This window comes from Phyllobates terribilis, unplaced genomic scaffold (assembly GCF_046119375.1).
Source record: "Phyllobates terribilis strain yellow unplaced genomic scaffold, ASM4611937v1 Scaffold_4__5_contigs__length_816908805, whole genome shotgun sequence".
In the NCBI taxonomy this organism is placed as follows: domain Eukaryota; kingdom Metazoa; phylum Chordata; class Amphibia; order Anura; family Dendrobatidae; genus Phyllobates; species Phyllobates terribilis.
In genome coordinates this window covers 605,211,395-605,230,514 of record NW_027362764.1, presented here as the reverse complement: position 1 = coordinate 605,230,514, position 19,120 = coordinate 605,211,395, and the positions used below count along the sequence as shown (strand labels likewise).

Sequence of the window (19,120 nt, the reverse complement as noted above, 5' to 3'; positions counted from 1 at the left end):
GAGCTACATGAGGCAATGATGATGCTGGACTACCCAGTAAAAGTGAACATTGATTATTCTCTATTTTAGAAAAAAACGCAGTGTAATAATTAATGGAGGAAAACATTAATTAGTTTGACTTGGGTATTTATGACAATGAAATGTCGCACTTTAGGCCAAAAAAATGGCACTAACACAATTATCACTGTCCCCTACTGTTTTCAATTTGCAATAATAATAATTTTGCGAGATCCTCATAGAAGCGTGAAACGAGTTTTGTGCAATTCTGGAGCCATTTTTTCCAAGCCTTTTTTTTTTTTTTATAGAACAATCACATTTTTACTTACTTTTACAATTTAATTTATGTTCTGTGCCAATTAGGACTGGAGAGAGGATATCTGTGCTGAATTGAATAGACCAAAACCCGATAAAAACAAAATTAAGAAGCTGTACAAGGAGATGCATGAAAGTCTTGTGAATGCAAAAAATCCTAAATTTGGGACATTTAGAAGAAAGCTTGCAGAGGTATGTATTTGATGTGTGAGTAAAAGCTGATTTTCTGTTTCTATGTTGGTACCATTATAGACAGAGTTCCAATATATTATAACAGTAAATAAATGAGAGATACAGCACTCTAAAAGTATATTGTAAGCGATAAGCAGTAATTTTAATCTAGGGCATAGCAATGTATATGTTGTACATGTATGGGGGGCTTTACATAGGTATTTGTATGTATACTATCTTGTAATTGTTCTAAAGTTTTGTATCTTGTTCCACTACAATTATTAGTCACATTTTGTAATGATTAAACAAAATTTTTTACCCTTTTAGTATAACTTAACCCCTTACCGACCTTGGATGTATGCATACGTCCAGACGATTTTGCACCACAGAGACTGTGTGCGTGCGATCGCTGCCGGGTTTCAGCTGATTCTGACAGCTGACACCCGGCACTCAGTGCCAGGAGTGGTTCCGTACCTCTCCTGGCACTTTAACCCTCTAAATGCTGTGATCGCTGCATTTAGCGAGCGAGCAGAGGGACAAAAGCCTCTCCTCTTGAATCGGAGACCACGCGACGTCATCCCAGGGTCCCGATCGTTGACATGGTGACCCGATTGTCATGATGACATCCGGGTCACCAGGCACTAGCAAGTTCGTTTGATCATGCGCAGTGCAGGGCTGACAGTTATAAGGTATAGCAGTGATCCTATACCTTATAACTGTGATCAGACTGCAGAAAGTGAAAGTCCCATAGTGGGACTAAGTAAAAAAGTGAAAAAAAAAAAATAATGTTTTCCTTATTGTTGAAAAAATCACATAATAAATAAATAAATATATATAGTAGAGACCAAAAGTTTGGACACACTTTCTCATTTAAAGATTTTTCTGTATTTTCATGACTTTGAAAATTGTACATTCGCACTGAAGGCATCAAAACTATGAATTAACACATGTGGAATTATATACTTAACAAAAAAGTGTGAAACAACTGAAAATATGTCTTATATTCTAGGTTCTTCAAAGTAGCCACCTTTTGCTTTGATGACTGCTTTACACATTCTTGGCATTCTCTTGATGAGCTTCAAGAGGTAGTCACCGGAAATGGTTTTCACTTCACAGGTGTGCCCTGTCAGGTTTAATAAGTGGGATTTCTTGCCTTATAAATGGGGTTGGGACCATCAGTTGTGTTGTGCAGAAGTCTGGTGGATACACAGCTGATAGTCCTACTGAATAGACTGATAGAATTTGTATTATGGCAAGAAAAAAGCAGCTAAGTAAAGAAAAACAAGTGGCCATCATTACTTTAAGAAATGAATGTCAGTCAGTCCAAAAAATTGGGCAAACTTTGAAAGTGTCCCCAAGTGCAGTTGCAAAAACCATCAAGCGCTACAAAGAAACTGGCTCACATGAGGACCGCCCCTGGAATGGAAGACCAAGAGTCACCTCTGCTTCTGAGGATACTTTTATCCGAGTCACCAGCCTCAGAAATCACAGGTTAACAGCAGCTCAGATTAGAGACCAGGTCAATGCCACACAGAGTTCTAGCAGCAGACACATCTCTTCAACAACTATTAAGAGGAGACTTTGTGCAGCAGGCCTTCATGGTAAAATAGCTGCTAGGAAACCACTGCTAAGGACAGGCAACAAGCAGAAGAGACTTGTTTGGGCTAAAGAACACAAGGAATGGACATTAGACCAGTGTAAATCTGTGCTTTGGTCTGATGAGTCCAAATTTGAGATCTTTGGTTCCAGCCACCGTGTCTTTGTGCGACGCAGAAAAGGTGAACGGATGGACTCTACATGCCTGGTTCCCACCGTGAAGCATGGAGGAGGAGGTGTGATGGTGTGGGGGTGCTTTTCTGGTGACACTGTTGGGGATTTATTCAAAATTGAAGGCATACTGAACCAGCATGGCTACCACAGCATCTTGCAGGGGCATGCTATTCCATTCGGTTTGCGTTTAGTTGGACCATCATTTATTTTTCAACGGGACAATGATCCCAAACACACGTCCAGGCTGTGTAAGGGCTATTTGACCAAGAAGGAGAGTGATGGGGTGCTACGCCAGATGACCTGGCCTCCACAGTCACCAGACCTGAACCCAATCGAGATGGATTGGGGTGAGCTGGACCGCAGAGTGAAGGCAAAAGGGCCAACAAGTGCTAAGCATCTCTGGGAACTCCTTCAAGATTGTTGGAAGACCATTTCCAGTGACTACCTCTTGAAGCTCATCAAGAGAATGCCAAGAGTGTGCAAAGCAGTCAGCAAAGCAAAAGGTGGCTACTTTGAAGAACCTAGAATATAAGACATATTTTCAGTTGTTTCACACTTTTTTGTTAAGTATATAATGCCACATGTGTTAATTCATAGTTTTGATGCCTTCAGTGTGAATGTACAATTTTCATAGTCATGAAAATACAGAAAAATCTTTAAATGAGAAGGTGTGTCCAAACTTTTGGTCTGTACTGTGTGTAATCAGTGGGTACGGAAAGTATTCAGATGCCTTTTAAAATTTTCACTCTGTTTCATTGCAGCCATTTGGTAAATTCTAAAAAGTTCATTTTTTTTCTCATTAAAGTACACTCTCCACCCCATCTTGACAAAAAAAAAACAGCAATGTAGAAATTTTTGCAAATTTATTAAAAAAGGAAAACTGAAATATCACATGGTCATAAGTATTCAGACCCTTTGCTCAGACACTCATATTTAAGTCACATGCTGTCCATTTCTTTGTGATCCTCCTTGAGATGGTTCTACTCCTTCATTGAAGTCCAGCTGTGTTTAATTAAACTGATAGGACTTGATTTGGAAAGGCACACACCTGTCTATATAAGACCTCACAGCTCACAGTGTATGTCAGACCAAATGAGAATCATGAGCTCAAAGGAACTGCCCAAGGTGCTCAGAGACAGAATTGTGGCAAGGCACAGATCTGGCCAAGGTTATGACGACATCCGGGTCACCAGAGCTAGCAAACTTGGTAGATCATGCATAATCTAGCAAGCTTGTCTGTCAGTGTAGCGCTGACAGTTTGCATAGCATAGGAATGCTCCTCCATACCTATGCTATACAAGCGATCAGCCTGCAAGAAGTGTAAGTCCCATAGTGGGACAAAGTAAAAAATAAATAAATAAATAATTGTAAAAATATTATAAAAAAAATATATTGTACCCATAAATAAATATTTTTATGAAAAAATAAATAAAGAAAAGTACACGTATTTGGTATCGCCGCGTCCGGAACGAGCCAACCCGTAAAACTGTCCCACTAGTTAATCCCTTTATTTAACACCATAAAAAAAAACAAAGCAAAAACTGTGTTTTATCATCATATCACCAAACAAAAAGTGGAATAAAACGCAATCAAAAAGACGAATGTAAATAAAAATAGTACCGCTGAAAACGTCATCTTGTCCCACAAAAAACATACTGCTCCATCAGCGGAAAAATAAAAAAGTTATAGCTCTCAGAATAAAGCGGAGCAAAAATAATTATTTTTTCTATAAAATATATTTTGTTGTGTAAAAGCGCAAAAACATATAAAAAAACTATATAAATGTGGTATCGCTGTAATCATACTGACCCGAAGAATAAAGCTGCCTTATCAATTTTACCACATCTGGAACGACATAAACAAACAATTCCTGAATTGCTGGTTTTTCTTCATTCTGCCTCTCAAAAATCGGAAAAGAAAGCGATCAAATATATACATACATACATACACATATATATATATATATATATATATATATATATATATATATATATATATATATATATATATATATATATATATAATATACAGTGCCTACAGGTAGTATTCAACCCCCTGCAGATTTAGCTGGTTGACACATGCGGAATTAACTTGGCATTGTGACATTTGTACTGTAGATTAGCCTGGAAGTGGGAAATGCACTGCAGCAAATTTTTTTTTTTTTTTTTTTTTAAACGTTAAAAGTTAATTCAGAGTGTCATTTATTATTCAACCCCTCAAACCACAAGAATTCTGTTTGGTCCCCCAAAAGTATTAAGAAGTAGTTCAGGCACCAAGAATAATGAGCTTCACATGTGTGGATTAAAGATCTCTTTTGCCAGCCTTTTCTGACTATTTAAGACCCTCCCCAAACTTGTGAACAGCACCAGACATGGTCAACATGGGAAAGACAAAGGAGCATTCCAAGGCCATCAGAGACAAGATCGTGGATGGTCACAAGGCTGGCAAGGGGTACAAAACCCTTTCCAAGGAGATGGGCCTACCTGTCTCCACTGTTGGGAGCATCATCCGTAAGTGGAAGGCTTATGGAACTACTGTTAGCCTTCCACGGCCAGGACAGCCTTTGAAAGTGTCCTCCCGTGCCGAGGCCAGGCTTGTCCGAAGAGTCAAGGCTAACCCAAGGACAACAAGGAAGGAGCTCCGGGAAGATCTCATGGCAGTGGGGACATTGGTTTCAGTCAATACCATAAGTAACGTACTCCACCGCAATGGTCTCCGTTCCAGACAAGACGGTAAGGTACCTTTACTTTCAAAGCGTCATGTCAAGGCTCGTCTACAGTTTGCTCATGATCACTTGGAGGACTCTGATACAGACTGGTTCAAGGTTCTATGGTCTGATGAGACCAAGATCGAGATCTTTGGTGCCAACCACACACGTGACGTTTGGAGACTGGATGGCACTGCATACGACCCCAAGAATACCATCCCTACAGTCAAGCATGGTGGTGGCAGCATCATGCTGTGGGGCTGTTTCTCTGCCAAGGGGCCTGGCCATCTGGTCCGCATCCATGGGAAGATGGATAGCACGGCCTACCTGGAGATTTTGGCCAAGAACGTCCGCTCCTCCATCAAGGATCTTAAGATGGGTCGTAATTTCATCTTCCAAAAAGACAACGACCCAAAGCACACAGCCAAGAAAACCAAGGCCTGGTTCAAGAGGGAAAAAGTCAAGGTGTTGGAGTGGCCTAGTCAGTCTCCTGACCTTAACCCAATTGAAAACTTGTGGAAGGAGCTCAAGAATAAAGTCCACATGAGACACCCAAAGAACCTAGATAACTTGGAGAAGATCTGCATGGAGGAGTGGGCCAAGATAACTCCACAGACCTGTGCCGGCCTGATCAGGTCTTATAAAAGACGATTATTAGCTGTAATTGCAAACAAGGGTTATTCCACAAAATATTAAACATAGGGGTTGTATAATAATTGACCCACACTTTTATGTTTAAAATTTAATAAAATTCAACTGAGCAACATAACTTTTTGGTTTGTAAGATTTATGCTTCTGTTCATAAAACCTACTCTCGTTTGCAGTTTGAAAGCTCTAACTTATTTGCATCTTATCAAACCAGCTAAATCTGCAGGGGGTTGAATACTACTTGTAGGCACTGTATATATATATATATATATATATATATATATATATATATATATATATATATATATATATATATATATATATATATATATATATATATATATATATATAGTTGCATCTATAGAAAAATGGTAGTAAAAGATAAAGGGTATAAATACCAAAGTGTATTGGAACAAACAAAGTAAATACCAAAAGAAGTGTTTATAAAGGTTTAAGGCTGCAGGCTTTTATTCAAAGAACACCTCTGCCCTATCCACACACACACCCTGGAAGAAGCAACAAAGTGAAATGTACGTCAGGGTTTTTCACCCTGTGGAGCAATCCCTCTCAGGTATTATTTTCCATAATCTATTATGATTCTGACTTGATGCATAACATCTACATAGCGATATTCCTAAATTGATCTTCTACATTTATATCATGTCTACTTACTAACCTACATGGCAAACTTTTTTGCATTAGGTAATAATAAACCAAACTAACCCATATCGATCACTTTTTTAATGCACTTGCACTTTACATTATATAATTTCATTTCAAGAAGGGGGCTACAATTTTATAAACACCTGTTTTTCGATTTACTTTGTTTGTTCCAATACACTTTGGTATTTATACCCTTTATCTTTTACTACCATTTTTCTATTGATTTCTTTAGTGATTTATTTATCATCGATTACTACTTTTTTATATCTACCTATGTAGTGGTGATTGTTCTCTGCACAGGATCCTGTGCTCATTCTACTCTTTATGTATTTTAATGTATTATTCTTAATAAAGATTGTTATATTACTTAATATTTAGGTTGGTTTTTGCTTCCCTCTTATTTGGGAATATTATGCATTTTTTGGAAGTACCCCATTGATTTATGGGGCTTTATATAGGATCTGGTAGGTAGTACAAAGGCAAAGGCTCTGGAAAAGCTAAATGGCTCCTTGCCCTCCCAAAAGAAATCCAGCAAATTCTGCATCCCCAAATCCAAATGCTGCCCCTCCCTTCTGAGCCCCAGTGTGCCTAAACCACATTTAACGTCCACATGTTTGGCATTTCTGTAGCAATGAGAGCACACCTAATTTACAGGTGCATGTTTCCAGAAGCATGAGCTGGTCACTACAACATACTGGTCACTACAATAGCAGTTTGCAATTTTCACTCAGCAACATCCTCTGCTGCTTGTTTCTGGAAAACACCCATGGAGTCAAAATCGCCACTACAACTGTAGATAAATTCCCAATGGGGTATAATTTCCAAAATATGGTCACTTGAGGGGGGATTATGCTGTTTTAGCACTCAGAGGCTTTGTATATGGAGTCCTCATACTATTTTAGGAAAATCTGTGTTCCAGGAGGCAAATAGCGCTCCGTCCCTCCTGAGTCTTGCCGCATGGCTAAGCAGTACTGTACAGCCACATATGGGGTATTTCTACATTCACCAGAAATTGTGTAACAAATCTGGGTGCCATTTTTACCCATTTCCCAGTGTGAAAATGTAAAATCTAGGGCTAAAACAACATTTTAGTGGTAAAAATGTAATTATTTTTTTCTTCTCTGCCCAATGGTATAAAATTCTGTGACCCACCTGTGGTGTCAATATGATCACTGCACCCCTAGATGAATTCATTGAGGGGTGGTTTATAAAACTGATTCTCTTATGTAGGAGGGGGTTCTGTTGTTCTGGCACCTCAGGGGCGTTGTCAATGTGACATGGCACCCTCAAACCAGTCCAGCGAAATCTGAACTCCATTATGGCGCTCCTTCTCTTCTGATCTTTGCACTGTGCATCAAAAGTAGTTTTCGACCACATGTGGGGTATCTGCGTACTCAGGAGAAGTTGCACAACAAACTTTGGGGTCCATTTTCTCCTGCTATCGACATGGCGTTCACTAATTATTCCAGCAAATTTTACATTCAAAAATTCAAATGGCGCTCCTTCTCTTCCGAACCCTGCTGTGCGCCCAAAACAGTGGGTTTCCCCCACATATGGGGTTTTGGCATGCTCGGGAGAAATTGCACAACAAATTATGAGGTCAATTTTCTCATTTTACCATTGCGAAAGTAATAAAAATTGGTTCTAAAATAAATTTTTTACGAAAAAAAGTTAAATGTTTATTTTTTTCCTTTCACATTCCATTAATTCCTGTGAAGCACCTGAAGTGTTTATAAACTCCTTGAGGTTTTGAGCACCTTGTGGGGTGCAGTTTTTAGAATGGTGTCACTTTGGGGTATTTTCTGTCATATAGACCTTTCAAAGTCACATCAAATGTTATGTGGTCCCTAAAAAAAATGATTTTGTAAATTTTGTTGGAAAATTGAGAAATTGCTGGTCAACTTTTAACCCTTATAGCTCCCTAATAAAAAAAAATTATGTTTCAAAGATTCTGCTGATGTAAAGTAAACATGTGGGAAATGTTATTTATTAACAAATTTGGTGACATAACTCTCTGATTTAAGGGCTTAAATGTTTGAAAATTACAAAATTTTACTTTTTGTTAAATTTCCGTTTTTTGCGCAAATAACATTTTACCACTATCATGAAGTACAATATGTCCCAAAAAAACAGTCTCACAGAATCCGTGGGATCCGTTGAAGCGTTCCAGAGTTATTACCTCATAAAGTGGCACTGGTCAGAATTGTAAAATTTGGCCTTGTCATGAAGGTGCAAACAGGCTTGGGGGATGAAGGGCTTAAAGGATGTGACTTTGTCCAGTGCCATTATGTTCCCTTTACTGACAGCCGCTATCCAGCCTCATTCCGCTGAGCTCCCATTTCTAGTTTCCCCTTTACTTCAGTTATAGGACCACATCCTTTAGCATTGGCCCTTGCACCAAGACCACCCTGGTCGATAACTGCTGAGTGTAAACACTCTTCTCTTTCAGGTATGGGGTGCATGGTCTTGTCCAGTTTCACCATGTTGTCTTGTGCCCCACTATCTTTCTTCTAGTTCCACGAGCTCTGGTCCCTAACTGGAAACAGTCAGGGATATACAATATTATAACCCATTTTGGTCCTTTTTGGGTTTCCTTTTCTCGTCCTATTTACCTCACTGACCTTGACTCTTTTTATGGGCTACTTTTATTTCAGACTAACTTAAGGTATCCTCCCTTTATGGATCGCTGGGTAGCTAATTTGAATGTGCTACTGAATCATGAGGCTGAACAAAAAAAACAAAACAAACATCCCATGTCGTGATAACCAGACAATTTCAGGAATGGAACTGCAAACTGTTTTTCCAGTAGTTTCTGTGCTGGGTTATTCGACAGTCTTATGCCCTTCTGTGCTGGTGCTGCATTGCGAAGAAGATGATGCTGTTACATGTGTTGTGCGTGTGTCCCCTGATATAAGCCTTATTGGGTTGGATCTAGACTTCTGACATATCAGATGGTTTCTGAAATAATAGTGCCACTTTAGTCTCCACAGTATGTTACAGAAATGTACAACTTTTCATTAAGCAGTAATTTTGGTTTATCTACATAAAACCTGACTCAATGGCAGCACGTTAACAGAAATCAAAGTTACAATTATTTTTGGAACACCTTTTGATGTTCCTTATTCTTTTTTTATTATTATTTATATCAGAGGTCTCAAACTAAAATGGGTTCCAGTGCCACTTCAGAAAATCACATTAAGGTTCGGGGCCGCATTGATAAGTTTAGAATGGGGCTGCACAACGACTTTGGCCGCCACAGAGACAAAGTCCCTCACACTGTGTCCCTTGAATGCAGATATGTAACACACCATTAATATATAATTAGCCACCATGCAACCCACTATTATAATATAAATTGATAAACTAGCACTGTGTCCCTCATTAACTATAATTAGCCACTTTTCCCCCATCCTATAAAAATATAAATTGGCCACTATGCCTCTCCCCCCAATTCATTAAAAGTCCCTGTCCTCTTTCCCACCCCACAATTCATTACAATCACATGTATTCTCTCCCCTCATCTGCCAAATTCATCAGAAATCCAGGTCCTTTCTCTCCTACCACATCTCCGATATATTACTATTACACGTCCTTTCTCCTACCCCAATTTATTACATGAACATGTCCTCTCTCCCACCTCCATTGAGCTTTTTCCCACTGTTATAGCAAAAAAAGAATTGCTTACCTCTCCAGACGATCCCCCGCGACAGTGCTTCCATTCATACCATTAGTATCTTCTTGCTCAGTACTGGCTAAATGATGCACAACTGGCACTAAGATGTCATTGCATCGACTAAATTATAAAGCCACTCTGTGACTTGCCATTCTTCCTGCTCAATGATGTACGCAGCCAATGAAGATGAAAAATATATAATGATGGCAATATGGCCTCGGGCTTCCCTGGAGTTCCCGGGCGCTAGTGCAGACTGCCCTCATTATAATCTGTCCTTGGCTGCGATAATTAAGAAATTGCTTTACCGGCCACGAGGTTAAGACCCCTGATTTGCATGTTCTCTGGATAATAATTAAATAAACTGCCAGACATTTGTACTTATATTCCAATCACCCCGGTTGCCACGTTTCTTTGGTTTTTGAAGTGGTCATTATTACTTGGTAATTGTTACACACTGTATTTCAGAAATATTCCAAGGAGTTTGACAGAGTTTGTGGAAAAGATGGCTCACTCATTAGTGGAATGAAAGTTAATGCATTCATGAAAAGCTTTGGACCACTATTGGATAAAATAAAAGAAGAGAAAGAGCCAGGAAATTTAAAAGAATATTCTCCATGGATGAGTGCTTTCAAGCCAGAGTTTTCAAGAGATGATCTTGAAATTCCTGGTCAGTATTTGCGATCTATATATATGGTGTATATATTATACCAGTGTATATCTTTTTTTATAATTTTATTTAATAAATTGTGATGTTATCTACAGAAAATATCACTATATCCAAATTTTGTTCCAGGTCAGTATGACGGCACAAGCAAGCCATTGCCAGAATATCATATAAAGATCTGTGGATTTGATGAGCGGGTATGTAGTCACCACATGGAGTAAAAATGTATTATTGTGAACTATTTTCTTATTTTGCTTTAAAATAAATATAGATAAAACACTAATTGTAATGTGCACAGATGTAGCAGAACTGACATTATCATTTAATTTATTGATTATTTGTTGTTTGTGACTTGGGATAAATATCGGGTTTTCATGCAGTCCCACTATAGATGTGTTGATTGGTGCTTTGTGCAGTATTGTGTGTTTTTTGTAATTGTGCTTATATTATTTATAAAAGGTAAAAGTTATGTCATCCATAAGAAAACCCAGGAGGATTGTTATTCGTGGAAATGACGAGAGAGATTACCCATTTCTTGTCAAAGGTGGTGAAGATTTACGCCAGGACCAGCGGATTGAGCAGCTTTTTGACATCATGAATAATATCCTTTCCCAGGATGCTGCTTGCAAGCAGAGATATATGCAATTGAAGACTTATCAAGTTATTCCAATGACAACACGGTATGAACTTCTCTATGTTGTTACCTTGTACATAAAGATCTACTTTTATGTGAAAACACTAATTATACTTCTAACATTGTCTTGTCTCTCTTCTTTTTTTTAGAATAGGCATAATTGAATGGCTGGAGAACACATGCACCTTAAAGGACTTTATTTTAAGCACTCTGACTAAACCTGAGAAAAACTGCCTCCAAGGGTATTAAAGATAATAATGACTGGCGCACAATACTAACAATCTATAATATAATGTATTTCATCCACTTAGTACACTGTAATGTAGAAGGATAAGTGTTGGGTCAGACATGTCATGCACATCGAGCAGTTCATAAAATAGAAGAGAGTTCATTGATTTCTTGCAAAATTTCATGCATTCACTTCATGACCCCAAATCACTGTGAAATGAAGAGTTTAATATTTTTACTATCACTTCAGAAAAACTTCTAAACCCGTCAGTAATCTTAATCTAACCCTATAATGCTTACATCAGAGGACAGCACCACGAAACATATAACATTGTCCTCTTCACAGTGAGGCAGTGCCAGCAGATGTCAGGACAGAGGGGTCAAAAGACTGTATAATAACCTGGACCTATACCACTGTTATGGCAGTTTGCAGTTCCTTTCCTGAATATGACTGGTTATTGTCAAGGCAGGGGATTATTTTCTTTGTTGAGCCTCATCATTGAGTTGTACATCCAAGTTAGTTTTTCAGCGATCCATAAAATTTCGATAACCCTACATTAATCACAAAGTAGCCCATATAAATAAAGCCTGAAGATCAGTTGGGTATCTAGGATGAAAAAAATCACTAACCTCAACCTTATAAATGGATTAATAGGTGTAAAACCATGTTCCAAAATCTAGAGTTCATTATAGGAGAAAATAGAAAACAGTATCTGTTCCTTTAATACAGATTCTGTTATCATACTCATCTCTTGTATACACACATGATATTAAAAGTTCATTTGAGCCCCCAAATATCATCTGGATATTTTGTAAATGTTCACTGCTCTAAAAAATAAAGGGAACACTTAAACAACAAAACTCCAAGTCAATCACACTTCTGTGAAATCAACCTGTCCACTTATGAAGCAACACTGATTGTGAATCAATTTCTCCTCCTCTTGTGCAAATGGAACAGACAACTGGTAGAAATAATACGCAATTAGCAAGACAACCCCTATAAAGGAGTGGTTCTGCAAGTGGTGACCACAGACCATTTCTCTGCTTACAGCCCAACAACATGCAGGGCGATTGGCATTTGCCAGAGAACACCAAGATTGGCAGATTTGACATTGGTGCGCTGTGCTCTTCACTGTTGAGAGCAGGTTCACACTAAGCATTTGTGACAGAGTCTGGAGACGTCGTGGAGAGCGATCTGCTGCCTGCAACATCCTCCAGCATGACCGGTTTGGCAGTGGGTCAGTAATGATGTGGGGAGACAGTTCTTTGGAGGGCCGCACAGCCCCCCATGTGCTTGCCGGAGGTACCCTGACTGCCATTAGGTACCAGGATGAGACCTCAGACTCATTGTGAGACCATTTGCAGGTGCAGTGGGCCCTGGGTTCCTTCTGATGCATGACCATGCTAGGCTGAAGTGTCAGCTGTTCCTGCATGATGAAGGAATTGATGCTTGGGACTCTTCCCCAGACCTGAATACAATCGAACACATCTGGGACATCATGTCTCGTTCCATCCACCACCATGTTGCGCCACAGGAGTTGACTGATGCTTTAATCCAGGTCTGAGAGGAGATTCCTCAGGGTAACATCTGCCGCCTCACCAGGAGCATGCCCAGGCGTTATAGGGAGCACGTGGAGGCCACACACACTACTATCATTTCCGTCTTGAGGCATTTCTACTGAAGTTTGATCAGCCTGTAATTTGATTTTCCACTTTGATTTTGAGTATCATTCCAAATCCAGACATCCATGGAATATGAATTTTGATTTACATTGATCATTTTTATGTTTTAGTGTTTTCAACGCATTCCACTATTCGATTAGTAAGGATTTGCAACTGGAATATTTCATTCAATGGTATATAGGATGTGGTATTTAAGTGTTCCCTTTATTTTTTTGAGCAGTGTATATAATGTCAAAGATGGTCTCCTAGCTTCAGCTAAACTTTTGCAAGTACTCTTTGACTGCAGATTGCACACTGTTAGGATTTGACACATTGTCAGGATTCCATTCTGTTGCCTGTTTGAGCGGTCATCATCTGATCGCAAGTATGTTAGTTTCAGTCACTTGTCGACTAGAATATTGAGAGGAGCAGGAAAAATTACTAGTCAGCAAGGGGATAGAAGTATACAAACTGCATACTTGTGATCACATAATAATCACTTAAGCAGGCAATAGTCAGCCATCTGCAAGCACGTAGAGTGACTACAAAAATAGCTGAAGTTCTGAAAAACTCCTTTAATGACTTTCCATGTGTTTTTAATAAGATGTTTAGCAAGCACTTAAAATAAATCCGTGGATATCTCATCTTTATCTGTGTAGTCTACATGTATTTTCTCTTGCACATATGATAATTTTCGTTTGTCGACATTTCATTATTATACACATGGATGGCTTGGTAGTTGTTTTTTTTTGTCTTGTAGAAATATCTGTTTTGTTGACCATCGTTCAACTATTTAAATCATTTTAGATCAAATATTCATAATTCTCTGACAGTGTTACTCATGAAACTAGTAAACCTTACTAGAAATCTTTTGTGATGAGCAGACTGCTGGTTATGCTGTAGAAACAAAAACCCTCTTATGTATTACTAAAGATCTAAAAATGTATGCTGGTCAGTGAAAAACAATAGTTATCTTTATATTTAATGTTGCAGAAGGTACAGTCCAGAGAAGCATTACAATGCCTGGTTGGACAAGAAGAACATGGTTGGAAGTCCACAACAACACATTGACTCCTATGTGTAAGTTGCTTTATCTTTTATATCTTGTCACATTTTTTATTTTCACACCCTTACAAAGCCGTTGATAAAACACACACCAGGTGTGTTTGGCGAGTGAACAGGTTATTGTATGACTGTTTTTTTCACTCATTACTTGTTTTATACATTTTTGGACCATTAGGGTTCTTTTCATGTCCCCTACTATTTCCTCTCTTTCACCTTTTTCTCTTTTTTTTTTTGTTCTGACCACTTGGTCTTTAATATTCTAAATACTGATGGTCATTTGTCTTACTGCACAATTTTGCTTTTATATGATTAACTTAGATAATGTTAATTGAAAATTAATGTAAATGTTTTGGTTTTTTTACAAATATGTCCATCCCATGTTCTTAGCACTATTTTCATGTCTGGGATTTTTACTGGATGTCGTTTTAACTGAATATTAATAAAGGGTATATTTTCATTATTTTTGTATTTAGCTTGTATGCGGTTTTTCTAGGTGTATTAATTGTAGGTGCACATGGCCAGCATTAGCGATAGTTAATACTGTTCTTTTGGTAGCTGTTACTGTTTTTGGTTACACAGTTTTTCTCTTGGCCTTATTCATTCTAAAACAGCTTTATTATTAATAATGTTCAAAATTGAACCTGCTTATAACTAAACATACTCTGGTGCTTAGACATTAAGGCAGATGTTCAGGTGTGTAGAGATGCAAGTCAGTGCCTTGTACAGGATGTTGCATCACATTTATGAAACCTCTTGCGTTATTTTTTTTTTATTTTTTAAAAAGGTTGTCCACTACTCAGACAACCCCATATCAATTAGCATGGTTACCCAAGTAAAATAATAACACCTATACTCACCTTCAGTCAGCGTTTGCATATATATAATAGTGATGTACATTCACTGTGCTAATTATCATTTTTCATTCTGATCATTAGTTTTGAGGACTAGAAACTTTAATTTGTATGTGCATGTGTATAATATAATATTTCTGACTTTATATTAAACTTCTCTCTCCCTTTTCCCCTCTGCTTTTATGCTGGTGAAGGAGCTCAATTAAGACAGACCACACTGGGAATGCCAGTGTTATTTACAACCGCCATGCATGTTTGTATATAGCTGTAAATATCAAGCACTAAGGCTAGGGCTACTGGGCAACATGTCGCGCAACACTGAAATTTCAGTGTCACATTATGACATCGCATTAATGATTCTCTATAGTTTCATTGTGACCTACTGCGACACAGAGTTGCATATGTTTCCAAATGTGTATGTTGTTCATTTGCTGTTCCCAAATTGCACGCTTCTCACTTGCCATACACTTCAATGTACAGTACTGTGCAAAATATTTTATTTTGGCGTAGAAAAAATACTGCAAAGTAAGAATGCTTTTAAATTAGAAATGTTAATAGTTTATTTAATGCAAAGTGAACAAAAGAGAAATCTAAATCAATTCAATATTTGTGGTGACTGTCCAAAACAGCATAAAGTATTATATGTACAGTTGCATGCAGATTTTAAGTAACTTGCAGGGATGTTTGGAGAACTAACCGCAGGTCTTCTGTAGATGTAGACTTGAGCAAATCCTTCACTATCTTCAACGTAAAGAAGAACATTAAGTCCTGGAAGTGATGATATGGCACCCACAGAGAACTGATCTCAACATCTTGGAACAATTTCCCTCCTCCAAAAACTGAGTGCAAGTGTACCTAGAGGAATTCATGCTTTGATGCTGTTTGGAAGGAAAAAGAATGGTCACACCAAATATTAATTTGAGTCCCAGGAGAAATGGAGTACCAAGGGCACCAGTCTTTAGAGCCTATGGGACTTGTAGTCCTCTGTGTTGAAACAAGAAACTGCCTGCCGATGGTCCATTGTGCTGCACCAAGAATATCACAATAATATTTAGAGAACAAGGGAAAAGGCACTCCCCATCGGCAGCAGTAAAACATTCTTTATTCAGAAAAAAATCATCGTGGGAAGCGGTAGACTAGGTTGTGCGGGGGAGTACAGGACTGGACGACGGCCGTTTCGCACCGGGAATGCTCTCCATCTTGTATCCATAGAAGCGCATTCCCGGCGCGAAACGGCCTTCGTCCAGTCCTGGACTCCCCCGCACACCATAGTCTACTGCTTCCCATGATGACTTTATTCTGAATAAAGAATCTTTTACTGCTGCCAAATATTCATTTGATTTAGATTTCTCATTTGTTCATTCACTTTGCATTTTGTTAATTGATAAAAATAAACTATCCACATGTCTACTTTTTTAAATTATTCTTACATTGCAGCATTTTTTCCACACCTGCCTTAAAGGAAACCTGTCATCAGGATTTTGCTAAGTAAACTACAGGCAGTGTCAGGTTGGTGCTGTTAAACTGATTAAAACTATACCTGGGTTGAAGAAATCAGTCTTGTGGTTCTTGTTTAATCTTTGTTTGCAGTTTTGAGTTAATGAGATGCTCGTGCATCGGGGCGGGCCGGTGGGCAGGGTCTTTTTTGGTGCTCTGGCCTCATCATCAGTGACGTGCCTCCTACTTTAAATACTGGGCTTGCACAGTTAATATTGTGGTCTGTCAAAAAAAAAAAAAAAAAATTTGGCTCCAGCAAAATGGCGCCAGCTGCACAGGCGCAGCAGCATCTACTGGCAAGTGATGCTCTCAATCAGCGAAAGTGCTGCTGATTAGATGCTACTGCGCATGTGCCAGCGATAGTTTGCTGGAGCCAATTTTTTTTTTTTTTTTAAAGACCACAGTATTAACTGTGCAAGCGCAGTATTTAAAATAGGAGGCACGTCACTGAAGGTTGAGTGACTTGTCAATTTAGCCCAGAATGAAGACAATGAGGCCAGAGCACCAAAAAAAAGACCTGTCCACAGTCCCATCCTGGAGCACAAGCATATCATTAACTCAAAACTGCAAACATAGATTAAACAAGACCCACAAGACGGATTTCTTCAAGCCAGGCATCATTTTAATCACTGTATCAGCGCCAACCTAACAATGCCTTTAGTTTACTTAGAAAAACCCTGATGACAGGTTTCCTTTAAACTTTTACACAATAAGTCACTTTTCTGCAATTTGGCCATGTTTTAACAGCAAAATCATGCTCTTTTAAAATAGTATAACTTGTCTGAGACTTGCTGTTGTGCGACTGATCTTTTTAATTGCTTAACTGCTGTCACGCGACACATATTGCAGTTTAGCCCCAACCTAAATGCTTTGTGTATATTTTAAATACACCATCATTAATGTTATAGTTAATACTTACTGTTATCCTTTTCCATCTTTACCCCATCCCATCTTTGCCTATACATATACAATTCACTATTAGTGATGCACATGTAGTGTGAGGATTTTTATTATGCATTGTTTTACTTTGAAGAACCAACAACTTCAATTCCTTTCTTTTAAAAAGTAGCACATACATTGCATCAGAGACTATTTTAATCGCACAGACAGAGATGTGTAACATGTCATATTCTAGGAGGAAGTGCATCTATTCAGTCTACCTTTCAAAAAATAATAGTAAATTGTGAACACTATTTCTTCTACAGTAACGTGGGCCGTGATTCAGCTGTCGGCTCATTCAAGGAAAGAGAAGCTCTTGTTCCTGGAGACCTGTTGAGGTGAGCAAAGAAAGCAATTTCTCTTGCCTTGGGGGCCACTCTTTTTAGGGATGATCACTTTATGTAAGAATTGTGGTCAGTGTAAGAAATTCTTTCAAGGCATAATAGCAACAAAATTGACGCTTTATGACTCCATGGAAGGCAATTGAAGACTGCTAGAACCTTCTCTGCCTTTAAGGGTATGTGCACACGATATCTTTTAGACACGTTAGAACCTGGCTAATTTTGCAGGAAGAAGACGCTTCAGGGCGCACTGGCGTCTTTTGTCTTGAAGCGTCCTTTTAGTTGTCTTTTGCTATGCCAGCTTTTTTTAAACTTGTATTGGATAAATTAGTGAGTGACTTCCAAGCGGAAACCACCTGAGGAATGGTCAGGTCACTTCTATTCATCACTTTGCGTCTTTGGAAACCTGAAGTGATTAAAAGAAGCTCAAGAGTTTGAACAAATGCACAGCAAATCGTTTTTACATTGCAATGCATATGTTAATTATTTTCAGTGTTTAGCGCTTTTTCTGGTGTATTCGTCATGTAGACACTCGTACCCTAACAGGATAAAATAGATCGGGTAAGATCACTTTTGTGTGTAAAAGTAAATATTTGTGTGTATGCATTTGCCTTATTATGGAAGCAAGGAGAGTTACTTATCTGTTACCAAGAGGGAAACTGCTTTTGACTTTTTTTTATGGTCTTCACTTGCTTTATAGGTGGTCCTTTGTGTTTGTTCTGAACACCGTCATAACAGGCAATTTTCTGTTTCTGTGCTTCTGTTTTTTCTTCTTCCAAGAGCCATTTTAATTCCTCCTTCAACATAGCCATACGAGGGCTTGTTTTTTGTGAGACAAGCTGGATTCATTTCATGTTTTCCCCTCACCCATGACAGCACACCTTGAGAGAGGGATCCGCCCCACCAAGGACAGGAAACCGTTTGAAATAAAAGGGCGGTACCTTTCCCTCGCTTCAGTTGGTTTCCTGTCCTTGATGGGAACCTGTCTGAAGAAGATGTCCATACTTACCTGGACCTGTTCCGGTGTGGAAGAGCGGGCACCAGCTTGTGCACCGGGTTCCAGAAGCGCCGTCTGCGGTTCCCTGGAGCCGTGTCCGAGCGTGCGCAGGCGGTGAGGAGGGCGCCGGCTCCCCGCAGACCGCTGCACTGTCCTCTCCCTGCCGCAGGCTCCTGGCTGGCCGCACGCTAGGAACGGCGTCTTCCGGGTGTGACTCGCCTGACGTCACGGCTCGGTGCACGCTGGGAGATTTGTGTCCGATGACGTCCTGGTCAAACGCTGCCTATACTCGTGCTTG

The 19,120-nt window shown here is 39.0% G+C and overlaps 1 protein-coding gene across 1 annotated transcript in view; it reads left to right on the top strand.

The window, feature by feature from the left end:
* Positions 1-19,120, top strand: part of PRKDC (protein kinase, DNA-activated, catalytic subunit) — a 427,433-nt gene that overhangs the window by 369,025 nt on the left and 39,288 nt on the right. The window contains exons 76-82 of the mRNA XM_073679277.1: positions 361-504; positions 10,410-10,611; positions 10,738-10,805; positions 11,068-11,288; positions 11,392-11,484; positions 14,126-14,212; positions 17,751-17,822. Coding sequence (XP_073535378.1) covers positions 361-504; positions 10,410-10,611; positions 10,738-10,805; positions 11,068-11,288; positions 11,392-11,484; positions 14,126-14,212; positions 17,751-17,822 — 887 coding nt within the window. The remainder of the gene's footprint in view (positions 1-360; positions 505-10,409; positions 10,612-10,737; positions 10,806-11,067; positions 11,289-11,391; positions 11,485-14,125; positions 14,213-17,750; positions 17,823-19,120) is intronic.